At 44.0% G+C, this 18,870-nt stretch overlaps 1 protein-coding gene and 1 pseudogene across 1 annotated transcript; both read left to right on the top strand.

The window, feature by feature from the left end:
- LOC119294380 overlaps nucleotides 1–6,520 on the top strand; it is a 30,176-nt pseudogene extending 23,656 nt beyond the window's left edge.
- A 3,285-nt stretch (nucleotides 6,521–9,805) lies between these two features.
- Nucleotides 9,806–15,794, top strand: LOC119293135 (U-box domain-containing protein 33-like). Its single transcript, XM_037571696.1, has 9 exons — nucleotides 9,806–10,205; nucleotides 10,719–10,843; nucleotides 10,950–11,092; nucleotides 11,669–11,773; nucleotides 11,938–12,331; nucleotides 13,584–13,715; nucleotides 13,871–14,332; nucleotides 14,489–15,217; nucleotides 15,395–15,794. Exons 1-9 carry the CDS (start codon nucleotides 9,836–9,838, stop codon nucleotides 15,581–15,583), a joined length of 2,649 nt encoding a protein of 882 aa, XP_037427593.1. The 5' UTR covers nucleotides 9,806–9,835; the 3' UTR covers nucleotides 15,584–15,794.
- The last annotated feature ends 3,076 nt before the right edge of the window (nucleotides 15,795–18,870 follow it).

The raw sequence follows: 18,870 nt of genomic DNA, 5'->3' as shown, positions 1-18,870 counted from the left end.
AGTCTTGTTTCTTATGAATGTCGCTGCTATTCTAACAACCTAGCAGCGATGAAATAGGCGGAACAACAAATAATTAGCACGATAGGTACTAACTATTTGGCTTAAAACAATGCCCTTTGTAAGTTTTCACACAGCCCTACTTTTTTTATTACTTGTGTTGTACTACTTGGTAAGCAAATGAGAATCGCAAGTTGACATTAAATTCCCCAAAACAAACTACTAGTATGTTTTTGCTGAACTTCCTCTGTCTAAAGTCAATAACAGTATGTCTTTACTAACTCTCATCTCCCCCTCAGTATAAATAGTTAAATTCTGAAGTACAAGTCAAATACTCCAATCATAATCTGAGTTATTTATGTTGATTGTGAATCTTTCATGAACAGGAAGAGGAAAGTACCAAAATCAAAAGTTGCAGCCATCGTGCATCTACAGGCTAAACCATATTACCAGATCTTCTATATTTGCAACGGAACTCTTGCTTGTTCTAGGTAAGACTGTGTGTAGCCCTCAAAATTACATACGCAAATACTACATAACATTTGCAAATTTTAGCTCGAGCGACTACCCTCAGTTTACAGCTGACAAAACAATGTTTATGTGCCATGGTTCAGATCGCTCTATTTTGATTGCGTCGATCTATCGCTCGCGTCGCTCCCTGGGGGGCGGCTCGGGCGACCTAGCCGCCGCCGCCCCCGCTCCCCTTTCCTCCCTCGCTCCGCCCGCCACCGCCGGAGGAGGCCGACGGGCAAAGCCCACTCGGCGGACGGCGGTGGCGGGGCACCCTCGTCGCGCGCCGCAAGTCTTCGGCCCTGGACGTAGGCCTGCATCCGGCGGCGGCTGCGTCTGGCCAGGCGCGGGCAAGCCGGGGCGGCGGCCCCGGGCTCGGCGGCGGCGCTGCTTCCTCCTCTCCCTCGTCGGGAGAGTGGGGGGCGGCGCTGAGGCTGGCCATCATCGATCTGGTGCGGCGCATCTGGTGGCGTGCGGCGTGCCTGTGGGTTCGGCCGTGAGGACGGCGAGCCGTAGGCGTGCCAGATCTGGAGGTATTGCCCCTCTCCCTTCCATGCATCCCTTCCCAGTCCCCGGTACGGTTTGGATCTTGCGGGATCCACCTCCGGTGTGTTCTGGTGGAGCAGATCGGTGTCCGGGGGAAACCTTGGCTGCCTTAGGCTGACCGGCAGCGGTGACGCCGTTTTTTGGCGCCGCTTTCCTCCTTGGGGGCGTTGCTGAGGGCACCATCTCTCCTCTCCAACCCATGTCCGGGTGAAAACCCAAGATCCGATGCGGATCGGGCGTCGGCGGCGCCCTGTGCACCATAACCTTCCTGGAGGCGACGCGAAGGACATTGGGATCGGATGGAAGGGTCTGCAGGTGAGGGGTGGGGGTGTGCTGCCTCCCTTCGGTGGAGCGGTGTTTCATTCTACATATTCTTGGCGGCGGCTCTTGGCGGCATGGAGCAGCGGAGGCTTGGCGTTAGATGTGTGGTGACGGACACGCGCAGGAGGTCGACGCTGTCTGGCGTCGTGGTGGCGTCGGCGGCAGCGAGACCGGGCAAGGCCGTTACAACAGTACAGCTCTGAAGATGGATATGTGGTAGGTGGTTGTGGCGGCCTCATACCCGGCGGGCGGCCTGGTTGAGGAGCACGCCGGACTGGTGGGTGCCCATACCCGGCAGGCATCCAGGTTGGGACCTCAGGTCTTAGATGTTAGGTTTGGCTGCGAGGTCTGTTTGGTATTAGGCCCAGACCATCAGCGCCCCTTCATCAGTTAGATAGGAGTAGCGACAGAGGTTGCGAAGATGGTGGCTTTGGTCTTACTGTTATACGACTTTGTAAGGTTTTGTGCTAATAATTAATAAAGTGGCCGTATGCATCGACCAGATGCAGAAGCCGGGGGTATTCCTCCTTTTCGAAAAAAAATGTGCCATGGTTCATCATTTTTTAGGGAGGCCACTCAGCTTTCTACAAAAGTAGAGTCACCCCGAAGCAGCTGCACCAGCACTGATTCACACTGTTTCTTAGGCTCCACAGATCTGTTAGAACTAATCTTGGCATATGTATCTGCATGTGTTTTTTTGTTTTGCATGTAGCTAGTGTAGTCATATCGTCGGCTGTACACCGGCAAGATGTACGTGTGATACGTACGTAGACAGCGAGCCGTCGGCCCAAGAACGTGCATGGTGAGATGCTATTGTCGTGCGAGGCGGCGGAGGTGCGAGATGCCGAGTGCCGCGTGAAGCGGCTGCACAAGGATAAGAGCCAGCGGCCAGCAAGAGTCCAGCCGAGTCGATCAGTAAGTCTGTTGTGGCCTTGAGAAGAGGTCTAGTATTAGATGTGGTCAAGTTTGTTAGCTGCATGTCCATATCGTGTAGCTGTTGAGAGGACGTTGCGCATGTACTGGACGTGGGCGTGCATATAGACATGTAGTTAGGGATTAGTTGGTTAGTGGCCGGACTTAGTGGCCTGTGTGTAAATCTGAGAATAGTTTCATACTTAAACCATACTTGAACCATATTCGTACATGTATCTCTCAAAACCATACTTGAACCATACCCGTTTAATGTCATTTTCAGCCCAACCAAAACTAAACCGTCTATTTTTTCCACCCAAACCAATTTAAACCCAATACATAACCGTGGGTTTAAACCCAATACATAACTATGGGTTTGCTTAAATGTATATATGATTGCACAAATCGACATGTTAAGAAGCAAATGACATAGAAAAGGCATAAGTGCATCTACAATAGTTTGGGAACAAAGTTATCATTGAGATACGGTCAACACACAGCAAGAGTCAAAAAGACAATGCCCATGACTGAAAAGCTCACTGACAAGTGTATTAAAACCAATTGCTTAGCTAAAACACAAGCAAACACATTCGATTTGCATGCGTGGTGTTTTTCCATAATACAGAATTACGTAGTGCATCGCAGCATGTACGCGGATCAAAGATACTCGATGTCGATGCGTCCTTGCTTATTGCACACAACCAATGTCCAGAAACCGGTTTGGACCCATAGTTTATAGCCGTTAATAACCGAATTGTTTAAGCCCATAACCAACTATACCCAAATTGGTTTCTTCACATACCCAAACCAAAACCAAACTAAAAAAGATTCAGCCCAATAAAACCTGAACCAATCAAACCCAAAATAAGAACCGAACCGTTTCACCCAGTTTTTAAATAACCATTCTCAGGTTTACCTGTGTGCATGGCATGAGTCTGGTCCTTTGTGTATAAATGTGGCAACAGAGTAATGAAAAGATTTAAGGCCGTGAGGGCTGAGAAAAAGATGTAGCCATGGCTGACCAAGAGGAAGGTGTCTCTTGCAAAGCTATTGCCTCCTTCTTCCTTGGTCCATGCGTGTGTGTGTGTGTGTTTCGTGAGAGTTTCTTCCATGGTGTGTGTTTGAGAGAACCCACAAGAGTTGTGTGAGGCAGCTCGAGGTAGAAGAAGAACCGGCGCTGCGAGCAGGCGGCGCCAACAAGATCAACAAGCCCATCAATGATTGTCCAAGCAGTTACTTAGCTATAAATATCCCTTGTTAGGATGGACAAGAGACAGCGCAGAAAACATATCAGATGCAATGCAACGGTCGATTGATATGACACTAACAGGTTTTTCCCTAAATTCCAGCCAGCAAAGCACTGGAGGATCCTCATTGGCTCTGCAGGATTTAAATACTATGAATAGTTTACCAGTACATGTTTCAATTGCAAGCTGTAAAGAACATCAACACTCAATGGTAAGCCACATTAATTGGACTGAGCAGAGTTCTCTACTGAATCATAATAATCTTATGGATGTGTGTAGAGGGTACAGTAATTTCATGACTGTGTGTACCCTACATATGGTTACAGACACTATAGGAGAACTATTCTTCCATTATCTAAAACAAAAAACTGTTAGGAAATCAAGTACTATGTTTTTAAATATGAATATGCACCATAGGTTTGTAATGTTATTGGCAGTTTTCATTCATGTATTCCACTGACAGTAACCGAAAGAGAAAGGCAAATGACATGTATGTTGCATTTAATGTTAGAACTGCGATTCAAGATGTACAAGTGTAGAGAAAAATGTCTGACAACAAAATGTGTTCATCTTTGTAGTCACCTTCAACCAGTAGCGTATCTAATGTTTGCTACTAGCACTGTGGAAAAATCCATTTTGTGAAAACTTACTGATATTGCTCTAACATCTAAATTTTGGTCGACCAACCAAGGCATGTTGTTTTCCTCTTAGTTTTAATACCTAATGTTTTATACCTAGAATTCAAAGAGAACATAATGTTTTATAGGTAGAAACTGGTGTGCAGCTTGATGTGTTTGAGCAACTACACCGAGTCCGCAATGAACTGGAGTGCTCGAAAAAAGAAGCATCCGAGGGCCGGCAGGAAGCCGTGAGGAATCTGTTTGAAGCTTCTATGATGGTATGTTATTTGAAACTTTCACATGGCTTTAGCTATATCCATTGTTGATGCCCAATCTACCGTATTTTCCCAACTCTCTTCTCTAAACACATAGCATTTATGTTGCCCTAGTGCATAAGCGAACTTTTTGTTGCAGTTCAAAGCACGGGAGAACGCACTCCGCAAAGAAAAAAAAGAGCTAGAGGATAGACTGACTAGAGAAAACACTGGACTCAGAAAAGAACACCTCTATATATGCAAAGAGCTGCAAAAGGCAAATGAGCAAAGAGCAGAACTGGAGAACCGTGTATTTGGCCCTACTAGTGATGTTGCCTTAACAGAGTTCACCTACACAGAGATAAATGAAGCGTCGGACAACTTTGATGACTCCAAAAAGATTGGGGTCGGTGGGTGTGCAACCGTCTACAAGGGATTTCTACGACATACTACCGTAGCCATAAAGAAATTCAACCGTGAAGACGCAACAGGAGATAAAGAGTTTAATGATGAGGTATTTTTCATCATTAAGAGTAAGATGTGTTGTCAGATGAAAACAAGTTAAATGGTGCATCTAAATATGTGACTTTCCAATATATTACAGGTAGAAACACTCCGTAGGATGAGGCATCCAAACCTTGTGACCCTCATAGGAGTGTGCACGGAGGCCAAAGCGTTGATCTTTGAATTCTTGTCAAACGGAAGCCTAGAGGATTGTTTGCAGTGCGCGGACCAAAGAGAGCCACTCTCATGGAGAACACGCATCAAAATCGCTGCCGACATCTGCACGGGACTTATCTTTCTCCACTCCAACAAACCAAAAGGCATTGCACATGGTGATCTCAAGCCTGACAATGTCCTTCTCGACGCGAGCTTTGTTTGCAAACTGGCAGATTTTGGGATCTCTCATCACTTGAATGTAACAAACACCACTATCACCCCGTATCACCGAACAAACCAAATCAAGGGCACAATGGGATACATGGACCCGGCATACATTGCCTCAGGGGAGCTCACAGCACAGTATGACGTCTACTCTTATGGAGTAGTGTTAATGCGATTGCTAACTAATAAGAGCCCCCTAGGCCTTCCACATGTTGTTGAGGCAGCCATTAGAGAAGGCACGTTGCAAGACCTAATTGATACTTCAGCTGGGGAATGGCCACTTGAGTGTGCTGAAGAGTTGGCAAGACTAGCACTGCGTTGTTGCCGGTTAGAATGAAAGGAGCGGCCCAATCTTGCAAAGGAGGTCTGGGGTGTCTTGCAAGCTATAATGAACTGTCAAGACCAAAATTGTGGGCCACCAACGTTTTTCATCTGTCCGATGACATAGGTCCGTTATCTAAACAATGAAATGAAACACCAGAATCATGTGATGCCAGTCGCACCAACAGTTACGTACTTTTCCCACCCAGAGTGGATTTTTTACTCCCGGGTGCACCTACACCCCCATGAACATGAAATTCCAAATAAAAAATACAAAACAAAATTTAAAAAATCTGAAATTTCAGGCCATGAAAAATGATCAAACATTTGATGGTCTTGCAAAGTTTCAGCCACAAAAAATATTGGAAGGACCTTCACCCAAAAAAACAAAATCAGTGTAGAAAGTTTTATGCACTTTTGAGCAGTAATTCTGTTTTGATTTTTTGGTGAGGGCTCCTCATTTTATTTGTGGCTGAAACAAAATCAGTGTAGAAATTTTATGCACTTTTGAGCAGCAAAATGTTTGATTTCCTGAAATTTCAGATTTTTTTTGTTATTGTTTTCTTAATTTTTTTTTTCAAATTTACTATTCACCTGGGTGCACCTACACCCGGAAGCAGCCACACTTTTGTCTCGCCCAATTAAGCACTTGCAAACTTTACAATTCAGTCACCAAATTAGTTTGATATAACCTTGCATTCTTACATAATATTTTCAGGAGATCATGAGGGATGCACACATTGCTGCCGATGGATTCACATATGAAGGCGATGCCATAAAGGACTGGTTTCAAATGGGGAACAAAATTTCCCCCATGGCCTATGTCAACTTCGCACACCATGAGTTGATACCAAACAATGCCCTTCGTTTTGCAATTCAAGAATGGCAAAAGCGACAACAACCATGACATTTTAACCTTCCATTTTATTGATATGATGCCATGAGTTATGATGTGAAACAAATCTCTTATATTAAGTGTGTACAGACAACTTTTTACTGTGCCTTCTTAATTAGAAGCTACCATTTTCTGATTGTTTAGGACCACAAATGATGAATTATGCACATACTTTGAGTTATATGTGATTGGGAATTGGAATGAACTGCCATGGTGGGTATTCAAGTTGAATTAAAAAGTAATGTGTACACCCATTAAAACACCCCTATCGTTGGCTTCTGCGAAGCTAGGGGTTACGGCAGATCGGCACGGTCTCTAAAAAAACAAAACGGATCAGCAATCGGATAAACTACAAGTTGGATGGTTGAGCATAGGCGGCTTATAATGATGGGGTTGGTTACATAAAAAATTAGCTATGAATGTTGGATCCTTGTCGTAGATACTGGCTCCCTATGCTGCCATTTTATAAGAGATAATAGGTACTACCAGGTTGGTGGGAACTGCGTGGGCGAAGTCATTAACCTCCCATTTTCGCTCGCTTCAACTTCCAAAGCAGACTAAGGAGCATAGTGACAAGAGAATGCCCACCGGGGAGGCCCACGATGACCAGGGCCGGTCTTGCGATTTCGGTGGCCCGGTTCAAAACTAGAAACCATGGCCCTTAAGTAAGCAACCAATAACAATAATTATAGGTTTTATGTGACTGTTACCAATAGACACTTAAAAGTGTATCCAATAGCTATATTTGTATCAAACATATGTATGCCGGCTTAGGGAGAACACCTAGCTCAATATATGGGTTGAAGATGCAGAGCAATTATTGATTCTTCTAGACCAAGACATAAATCCAACTTGTATGCTTGTCAGGTTAACATTAGGTCTGTGTTCAAAATAATTTGAGGTGTGTACGGATGGTTTGTGAATTTCAGGTAGGTTCCATTACCTACATGAAAAACCAATAATATAGACCGGGTTCTACTAGGAGAGAGTTAGGACCCAAAAAAATCAAGGCTGAAATAAGTAAGTTGCTCTTGGGGGAATTATACTGCTATCTTGACGATATTCAGGCTGAAATTTTACCTGATGAAAGCATGACAACTAGCATGTCATCAACAAAACAATTGGTTGCGGTTGATTAACCAAGAAAATCCGAGGTATTTATCATACCTGTCCGAAATTATAGACATTGGTGGATCTGTTTTCAGAGCAAGTGGATCCACATGGCTACCGAACGTTGCATGCCCAGTCAATTCCAATCCTAGTAGACGAGCTTGACATGGCGATGAGGTGTCTCCAACGCCGCACAGACCAAGCATTGATGCAGCCACATGCGGCGATCTCATCTTGGCTTGTAGTTTTCTTGCTCCTAGCCATGTGACACATGTGGTAAGCAATTTAAACTATTCAGTAGAAAAAACCAAAACCAGCTTACTGGCCTCCCGCAAGCTGGCTTGCGTTGTGCCAGACATCGTTTGTAATACAGAGCGCATCCAAGGCCATTCAGAGGCGTCGCCAAACGACAAACGACCAGTCGACGATTTTCACCACGCATTAAACGCGGGTGTTACCCAACGACTATATTGCTTGTTAACTACAACTGCTATTTCTTTGTTACGCCGAAAACAGTCGGACGTTCATGGGCCACTATTACCCGCATTAATACCAGCCCATCATCGAACCCTCCTGACGCACTCTATATAAGATGGGAAGAGGTGCACAGGCTCAGCGTTGAACATCATTGTAAGCCTTACGTGCAAGAGAAAGAACACCACACAAGATTAAAATTTTACCTCCAGAGCCGACAGCTTGAACCTATAATTCCTGATGCGTACTCCCACCTACATCTTTCGATAGTCACTACGCTCCTCCATACATAGTCAATCCAAAATGTATTTTCAGTGAAATAACCACGACACATAGCGTATATAAACTTGTAGGTTAACAATGACCACAACAAAAATGGTTTTCTGATGAGTTCTAAGTAAAGATAGGATCTGTTCATGGATGGCACGACAAGGCAAGTAGGAGTGTAGGAGGTGGAGCAGAAGTCGGTCATGGCGATGAGAGCAGCAGCTCGCAACATCAGAAAAGAAAACTATAGAATTTAGGATGGATTTTCACTAGGAACGCTGTTTCCCTCCCACTCTGCTTTCTTTTCACCAGGAACAATGTTCCTCTTGGCCGCGAAGTAATGCCGAAAGATATGCAAGACCTTTTGATCAGTTCAGGCATGCACACCAGGCGCCCATGGTTGAGCACGACAGGAGCCAAGTGCCTGTGCGAGTGCGTGTGCATGTGCGCGGCTATGCGTGTGGGTATGAGCGTGTTTGCTGTGAGGCGGGGCGGGGTGGCCCGACAACGCGGTAGCGGAGGCTCGGCGGTGCGGAGGTGGCCTGCCATGGCGACTAGCTTCACGAGGGTCTTCTTCCGTGAAATTTCAGGCGGATCTCCAGTCCGCCAAAATATACGGACATGGAGAAAGTTTCAAAAAATGTACGGAATTCCGTAAAAAGAATTGAATATACGGAAGCTGATGGAGGGCTGTTTTTGCATCGACCCTCTAAACGGAAGTTTTTTTAAGGATACGGCGGAGAGGCAGTTTGATCAACTTTGCTTGGAAAGCTGTAGCTGCTAGTTCCGGCCTGCTTAGAAGCTAAAGATCGTACGTACGTGCTGCCAAGGTGATTCGTTTCTGGAGGCGGCACGATTGAATTGCATCTGGGGTGGAGTTGTGTTCCTGGCACTGATTAAAATCGCCGGAGAAGAGATTTAGCGGCAACATAAATTGCAGCAGAAGTTACATCTCAAAAAGAATACACCATTAGAAACTTCATAGGTTATATTTTATGTCGGTATAACTTTTGTGATACAAAATTTGTACTGTATTATATTGAGGAAGTAAAAAAAACGCAGATTGGGGCCCTGGGAGTGGATACGCGTTGCAGGTATAACCTGCCTGCCAGGTGGCCATTGGTATGAATTGTGTAGAGAAAACACACGCGACGCACACTGAAATAGCTCAAACGGCCAAGGTACCCAACAATTTATGCATGCATATGCCTGGAGGGTTTGTTGGGATTGTTTTCTGCAACCAATCCAACGGCACACCTGGTTTAGGCAAATTACAAAAAGCCATTCTGAGCAGACTCCATTCTAATCAAGAAGCAGAGTCCTGCCGTTTCCCTAGAAACAAACTTGAGAAGCCAACGGCTACTTTCTTTTTCCTTTCCTTTTTGCGAAGGAGCAGCGGCTTTATTACCCGGGGAATCGGTGACCAAATGGTGCGCCAGAGGAGCATCCTGCAACCACAAATCGGTCGGGTGCGACATGTACAGCTACGGTGCTTCCGAGGCCAACCAAAGGAAAGAATCGCACTTGGCCAAGATCAGACACTCCCGGCGCCCGGCTCCCGGGAGGGCTAGCCTCGATGCCGATGCCAGAGACAAGGAGGCCACCACCTTGGAGGGTGACGGCCGAGGAGATGGGCTGTATGTGGCCCTAGTGAAGGGCGAGGTGGATGGCGGCGGAGGTAGTGACGGAGGAGGAGGAGGAAGAGGAGGAAAGCTGTATGTGGCCGTCGGGAAGGACGAAGAGGATGGCAGGTCCAACCTCCTCTGGGCCGCTCGGAACCTCCTCGCCTGCGATGACAAGCTTGTCTTGCTGCACGTCCACCAGCCCGCCCACAGAATCATGACCGGTAAAATTAAGCTCCAAACTCTCTTCACAAAGTAATGAAGATACAAAATAAAATGATTTCCTTCTCCACACTACGTACTTATATTGTTGTTGCTTCTGTCTTCAGACACTTGCTTAATTAGTACTCCCTCCATTCCATAATGTAGTGCCTATAGATTTTTACATAAGTCAAACAGTACAAACTTAATTTGACCATGTTTATAGAGAAAAGTAGGTACATCTAGAATACCAAATGCACATCATTGGATACATTGTGAGTTATATTTTTAGAATGTACATGTTTGGTATTGTAGATGTAGACAGTTTTCTCTATACCCTTGGTCAAAGTTGGCAAAGTTTGACTTTCACAAAAATCTATAGGCACTACATTGTGGAATGGAAGGAGTACTACAATATATCCATCTGTATCTATCTATCTGTCTGTCTGTCTCTCTATATATTTATCAATCTATCTATCTATTTTTCTGTCTATATCTATCTATCTATCTATGCTGATCAAATTCTTGTGTCGCAGGATTTCGCACGGTCGATGCAAGCCAGCTCCAGGAGAAGGAGCTCAAGGCATACCGGAAGGATGAGGAGGAGGAGATGAACACACTTTTGAACCACTACCTCGACTTCTGCAGAGATTCTCTCAAGGTCTGCTCAGCTAAAAACTGGCCAATTCCATTCTGAAAATCATGATGCATGTATTTTATTCACTACTTGTCGATTCAGAAGAAGAAAAAAACTTTATTCTTTACAGATGCAAGCCGAAACGCTGGTGACCAAGAACAGTACTGCAAATGGCATCGTCAAGCTCATCGAACAGAATCACATCACAAACCTTGTCATGGGAACATCCTCCTTCTCGCCTGACGTCCAGACCAAATACACCTTCGTAATGAGGTTTCATCGATAAACACACACACCGCGGACTGTGCTTGTTTCTGTGCACAAATATATATAGGGCAAAGCACTTGTGTAATTATATGTAAATTTCTTATTTCATGTACATGAATTAATGTCTCTGCTATTGTAAACAAGCGGCGATAAAACAGCTAGGATGCACAACCCATTAATCGGTATTAAAACGCGGCCCTTTTGTAAGTTGACACATAATCCAGAATTTGTCTTCCTTGTCTAGTATTACTTAGTTAGCAAATGACAATTAATCACAATACACTCCCAATAACAAAACACTACTAGTACATAATATGGATTTACTAATTAGTATGGCTTTACTTAGTATAACACACAATACACTCACAATCAGTATTACTTAGTTAGCAAATACTCCATTTAATATGTCTTCCTTGTCTGGTATTATTTAGTTAGCAAATGACACACAATACACTCACAATTAGTATGGCCTGAGTTATGTATGTTGATTGTATGGATGGTTGCTTTATTTATAAACCGGGGAGAAAGCCTATTTCAAAAGAGAGTTGTATATGTTGATCGTGAAATCTTTCATGTGGACAGGAAGAACAAAGCACTAAACTCAAAAGTTGCAGCTATTGTGCATCAACAAGCCAAACCATATTGCCAGATCTTCTACATATGCAACGAGATGCTTGCTTGCTCTAGGTATGGCCGGCCATGCATGCATTGCAGCCCTCGGCTCGACATTAAAAAATTGCTACATACAATCTGTGAATTTAGTTTCTCAAAGAAAAAAATCTGCAAATTTGAGCTCGATTGACTACCCAAAGTTATTTCCAGCTGACAAAACAACGGTTGATCATTTTCAGAGAGGCCACTCAGCGTTTGATAAAAGTAGAGTCACCGCAAAGCGGCTACACAAGCACTGATTCAGACCGATCCGAGTTCCCTACAAGATCCCAATCACTATCACCAGGGCGTACAGGTTTCTTCGGTTCCACAGATCAAAAAGCCCTTCAACAAGAGTCCAAGCAGCCAGTTAGCTATACATATCCCTTGTCAGCATCGATAACAGACAGCACGGAGACCATACTAGGTGCAAGGGTCCGGTCAATTCATACAACGACATCAACAGGTTTCTCCCCGAATTCCCGCCAGAAAATCTTTCGAGGATCTTCACCAGTTCTAAAGGATTTGGATAATATGAATGGTTCACTTGTACCTGTTTCAGTTGCAAGCTCTAAAGAACATCAACACTCTATGGTAAGTCATTTTGGACTGAGCAGAGTTATAATCTAAGCATAGCCACAGCTTGTTCATTTCAATTGTCGTAAATTTATAGCGAGAAATGCTCGTCCATTATCCAAAAAAACTATTAATGTGAAATCAAGTACTCCATCCGATCCGTATTAATTGTTGCTGATTTAGTTGACAATTAATATGGTTTGGATGGAGTACTATGTGGTTAAAAATGAGTATGCAATATAGGCCACGTGCTTGTGTGAACATCGGAGATGTGACACTTTCTTCAAATTATAGTAAGGTAGTTTAATACTTCATGTACTCGACTGAACAACAGAAGTCAACAATAGAATGTGTTCTACTTAACTACGGAAGTCAACAATAGAATGCGTTCATGGCTGTAGTCACATTCAACCAGTAGTGTATCTAACACTTTCCACTAGCTAGCACTATGTAAACACTAGAGATGATACCTCGCATGGCAACGCCTGTGAATTGGTTGTATGCAATTATTTCAAGAGATTTGGTTGTATGAAAGATTGGTATTTGGGTTAACAATTTGAAAATTGAAACTAAAATACATATAATATTGTACTCCCTCTGTAAAGAAATACTCCCTCCATTTACTTATACAAGGCCACTATGGAATATATGTTTTGCATCTATACAAGGCCACCAACAGTAATCGAGAAAAGAATTAATGGTATTTTCTCATACTAGCAACCTGTTTAATACTTGCATGCATGCCATCATAATGACATTAGCCGCTTCCTCCACTCAGTTTTCTTGCATGCATGTTGCGTATTAATGATCACAGTAAACGAAAAGAAAAGTTGCCTTGCAAATTATGCATTAAATTTTACCTTTGGTACCTGTAATATGAGTTTGTGGTCTTGTATATAAAAATGGAGGGAGTATAAGACATTTTAGATCACGTCTTATATTTGTTTACAAAGGGAGTATTTGATTATTGTATAGTTGTAGAATATTTATTGAATATAAGTAGTATGCACGGTGCATGGTAATGTGGGTCTTCTGCATGCATGGTGGCATGGTGAGATGGCATAGTTGCGTGTTGAGAGAATTAGAGTTAGTGGGGATCGAGTAGGTGTACAGGATTCCACCTTTTAATAACTTAAAATCCTGCTGCTATTGCTCTATCATCTAGATTTTATTTTACCAACTAAGGTCTTTCGTTTTTTGTCGTAGTTGTAATACTTATTGGATGATGCTGGCATACCTATTGAATTCAAAGCAAACATGTGTATTACAGATAGAAACCGCCGTGCAACGAGAAGTGTTCGGGCAACTACAGCTACTCCTTGATGATCATGAGTGCTCAAAAAGAGAAGCAATTGAGGATCAGCACAAAACAGCAAGGGGTCTGTTTGAAAATCCTATGATGGTATGCTATTTGTAATTGCCACATGCCTTCAACCATCCATTATTGATGCCTAATATGTTATTGTATTTTCCCAACTTTTCTTGTGTAAACACATGGAAATTGTGTATGTTAGATGGTGCACCTGTCTCTCAACTAAGCCAATTTTTTTCTTGCAGTCCAAAGCACAGGAGAATTCACTCCGCAGAGAGAAAAATGAGCTAGAGGAAAGACTAACCAGAGAAAAGGCTGGACTCGAAAAGGAACGCCTCCATTTATACAATGAGCTACAGAAAGCAAATGAGCAACGAGCAGAACTTGAGAACGAGCTTCTGCAGGCAAACTCCCTAATGGAAGAGCTACAGCGCGAGAAAGAACATGTTGTTAAGCAGGCTGAAGAGATGCGCCAAACAAACGGTAGCGGTGCATCTGTATTTGGCTCTACCAGTACTAGTGCCATTGTCTTAACAGATTTCAGCTACGCGGAAATAAAAGAAGCGACAAACAACTTTGACGCCTCCAAAAAGATAGGGGAAGGTGGGTGTGGAAGCGTCTACAAGGGATTTCTCCGTCATACTACTGTAGCCATAAAGAAACTGAACAGTGAAGGTGCAAGAGGAGATCAAGAGTTCAATGATGAGGTAATTAACTAGCAACTCTTAGTATTCCTTTCTTTTAATGCATGCCGCAAAAACATCATATATATTACTAAGAGTAGACATGCTGCCAGCTAAGGAAACACTAGTAAAATGGTGCATCTAAATATGTGATTTTCCTCTCATGTGTATCAATTACAGGTAGAAACACTCTGTGGGATGAGGCATCCGAACCTTGTCACTCTGATAGGAGCGTGCAGGGAGGCTAGAGTGTTGGTCTTCGAGTTCTTGTCAAACGGAAGCCTAGAGGACTGTCTGCAGCGCGAGAACCGAAGAGAGGCACTCTCATGGCGAATGCGCGTCAGAATTGCTGCAGACATTTGCACGGGACTTATCTTTCTCCACTCCAACAAACCAAAAGGCATCGCACATGGTGATCTCAAGCCTGACAATGTCCTTCTCGACGCCAACTTTGTTTGCAAACTGGCAGACTTTGGGATCTCTCGCCCCTTGAATGTCACAAACACCACTATCACCCCTTACCACCGAACAAACCAACTCAAGGGCACAATGGGATACATGGATCCAGCATATATTGCCTCAGGGGAGCTCACGGCACAATATGATGTCTACTCCTTTGGAGTAGTGCTGATGAGATTGCTAACTAGCAAGAGCGCCCTAGGCCTTCCACATGTCGTGGAGGCAGCATTAAGAAAAGATAAGTTGGAAGACATAATCGATACTTCTGCTGGGGAATGGCCACCTAAGTACACTAAAGAGTTGGCAAAACTAGCACTGAGATGTTGTCGTTATGAACGAAAGGAGCGGCCTGATCTCGGAAAGGAGGTCTGGGATGTCTTGGAAGCTATGATGAACTGCCCAGACGATAAATGCAAGCCACCAAAGTTTCTCATATGTCCAATAACACAGGTCAGTTAACTAATCAAAGAAATGAATATCTTATGTTTCTCTCTCTTTAAAAAAATGGTTATCTTAAGTTTTCCTGAGTAATCACCTACAACCTTTACAATTTAGTCACTAGCTAGATTAGTTAATGTCTACTCCAAGTTTGATGTAATAAACTTGCATCTCCATTATATTTTTCAGGAGATCATGAAGGATCCACACATTGCTGCCGATGGATACACGTACGAAGGTGCGGCCATCAAGCGCTGGTTTAAAATGGGGAACAAAATGTCCCCCGTGGCCCGCGTCAGCTTCGCGAACCATGAGTTGATACCAAACAACGCCCTCCGCTTTGCAATTCAAGAATGGAAAAAGCGACAGCAACCATGATTTCTTAACCTCGGATTTTATTTGTGTTATGATGCCATCATGTTTATGACTCGAAGCAAATAAAAAATGACTCCAAGTGTGTATGGACGGCCTGGACTGTAAGGAGTATTAGCATTAAGTCTGGGAGTCCTATTAGGCTATATTTTATGTCCTTGTATCCCATGTCTTGTGTAAACATATGAAAACTCATGTGTACTCCTGGGAGTATGTACTCTCGCTCTTCATATACCACACAGATGATGCCACTATGCCTCATTATTATTTTTAATATACCTTATTAATTATTACTAGATACCTTAAAGTGAGTTTTGTAAAAAAAATTGGGTGCATGTATTTTATTTTATACACACATAAATTGTTATTTTGTATGCACAAATGGTATATTACGTAAACTATGGACCTTGGTGATATTTTTCATAAAATTTGTATTGAGGTAGCTTAGAATAATTAATAAGGTATATTGAGAATGAAATTATGAGGTATATTGAATGTGGGAGTACATACTCCCAGGAGTACAGAAAATTCCAAAGAACGGAGCACTAGAATTTGGTGCGCTATTTATCATCCTTGGGTTGACCGAGAACATGGGCTGGGCATTCAAACAAACAGGTGGTGCGCAATAAGAGCCGTCCACGAATCTAGAGGAGAGGACGACTTACAGTAGCTCCAGCCATGCCCACTAATCTAGAGGAAGTTGCAGGTGGCATAGCAGCAGGTGAGTGTGTAGAGCTACTAGCCAATCTACTGCATACATACACATGACAAATTGTCAAGTCAATCTACTTATGCACAATTAGTCCCATGGAATGAGTCACAGAAAGATCAAAATAATTGGTATTGTAGGATTAGTAAAGAATGGTGTGGATGGAGAAGAAAGTCCAAAAAGCAGATGAGCCAATCCAAAACGCAGGGGACAATTCCAAAGCTGACCTGAGCTGCTCTTGGAGGACGCCAAGAGCAGCCAGCTATCTGCGATGGATGCTCACCGGAGCAGTCCTCCTCTTGCGGCGACGGCGAGAAGATGAAGGTGTACTATCTGGTACATCACATGCTCACCGAGTTCTAAAACCATGGAGATTGAGGAAAATAAACACCACTGCAATTTCTCTGACCTTTGGGTAGCAATACATTCATTACATCAACCGGGTAAACAATCGGTTCAAACGACTCTAATCACACCAAATCCACTCTCACAAACCCACTGATGCTTCAGAATTCAACACGGGACAGTAAGTAATCTGGCATCCATCCATACCACAAGCATTGTAATCCGACAACAACACACAAACAGACTGCCAGGCATCAAACTGGACGTACTAGTACACCAACCTCTGCACATCAACTTGACCTTGTAGATGAAACCTTTACAGCCTGTTGGAGTTGGACTCTTGTTTCCTGGATCTTCTTCTCCTTTACAACCTGTTTGACTCTTGTTTCCTGGATCTTCTTCTCTGCATTCCGGGGGCTGCAACTTAGCGATAATTCTGTCCATAAGTACTTTCTCAATTTCCTTAGGCGATGGCCCTTTTCTCTTGAGGAACTCGATGAACGGCTTGTCATCCTTGAGGAACTCCTTGAGTTCAGTATTAGCAGCCTTGAACAGATTCCTGTTCGTGCCGGGCAATAGCATCTCAGGATTGACAAATAGTAGGTACACCATGTAGTTGGAGATTTCTCTGCATCCCTTGGCATTTTCATCACTAGCTGCTGTGTCAAACTTCTTGTACATGCACAAGTCTGTCGCCATGTGCCAGATGAGGACACTCTCGTCGAAATGCCTGCCTAGGCCCCATTGCTGGTCTTGGGCCCGCCCCTTGTGATCATTGAACCTCATGTAACTGGCAGCATCTAATATGTGATCCTTCCAGCAACCTTTCACATGTCGAAGAACCAATTTTGTAATTCTGGAAGATGAGGAGCATGACTTCATGCACCAACGCTGATCAACAAAGTCCTTGCAGTTGAAGAAGCTAAGGATGCACATCTTCTTGATGTGTCTTTTGTTGCGGACAAAGAAACTTACTAGGCTATATTGGGCAACCATGTCAGAAAATGAAAGCCAACTACCTTCGGTTCAAAAATGAAGGGAAAACAGCTCCAACACAGCAGTACAACAGATCAAGGCATATGTAACCTTGACATCGTTAACATCATAAGCACCTCTGTTACTCTTGTGGAATAGCCCAATGGCTGTGAATGGCAATATCGTACTTGCTAGCGTTATGTAGTTAGAAAAGGCTAGCACATTTTCCGACGCTCCATGTCCAGTACTTATTGTGGTGTAGAGAAGATCAAATGTGTCAGATAGCCCATATTGCAGAAAAGAATAAGCACCTTCATCATTCAGAACCCATACCTTCTTTAGGATCCTAAGCCGATCAGGATACGATGATGCACGGTCTGCAAATAGCCTATAGAAACCACTCCGCGGTCTACATTCCTCTTCTGCCGATCTCATTCGTTTCTCGAAAGAGCTTGTCGTGCTTGATGTCTGAGTATGGTGGTCGGGATCAAGCTCCGGTTCATCGCCGTCTCCTTTTGCTTGATGAAGATGGTTGGCCTCTAGGTCCACTCCATTGCCTTCTCCTTCGCCCTGACCATCGCACACCTTGAAAAAATCCCTTGCTTTCTGCACATACTCTTCCAAAGAATTGATCTCACCCACCTCGCTAGCCATCCCCGGACCAGGGTCATAAAAGGAGACTATGTTATTGATGTTGGCCCTCTTGAGAGCCAAAGGCTTCAGTAAGCATTTGAGGATTCCAGGGGTGAAGAACAAGATGGCTACCTGTAGCAACCTCTTGTCGCCGCCTGGCCATGTTTTCCAAAACACATAGATGGCTACGGTAATCTGGGACACGGCAGTGAGGACATGCCGCGTCCACAGCTCGTTGTCTTCGATGTTGTAGGCGGTTATCGACTCATATCCTCCAAGGTGCATCAGGAGAACCGGCGCCCACACCACTTCCAGGATGCTATTGCCCTGTCCAGAGCTACAATCTTGTCTCCTCTGGCGGCTGAAGAGGTTGGCCAGAGCATATATGGCTATAGCGTCGCCGCCTAAGTACGCAAGCCATATTAAGGATCTGAACCATGGAGGTATTGCACGTTTACGTGTAGGGGCGGAGAGGAAGAGGAACCATGGACCAGCAGGCTGCCAAGGACGAGGATGCGCAGCTGCCACTCCTCCCACCAATCCACAGCACTGGAGATACCCATCTTTGTGTTTGCCTCTTGCTCTCTCTCTCTCTCTCTCTCTCTCTCTCTCTCTCTCTCTCTCTCTCTCT

The sequence above is a fragment of the Triticum dicoccoides genome, chromosome 4B (genome assembly GCF_002162155.2).
Source record: "Triticum dicoccoides isolate Atlit2015 ecotype Zavitan chromosome 4B, WEW_v2.0, whole genome shotgun sequence".
Classification (NCBI taxonomy): Eukaryota; Viridiplantae; Streptophyta; class Magnoliopsida; order Poales; family Poaceae; genus Triticum; species Triticum dicoccoides.
The sequence above is the reverse complement of the archived record's forward strand: the minus strand, read 5'-3'. Positions and strand labels throughout refer to the sequence as shown.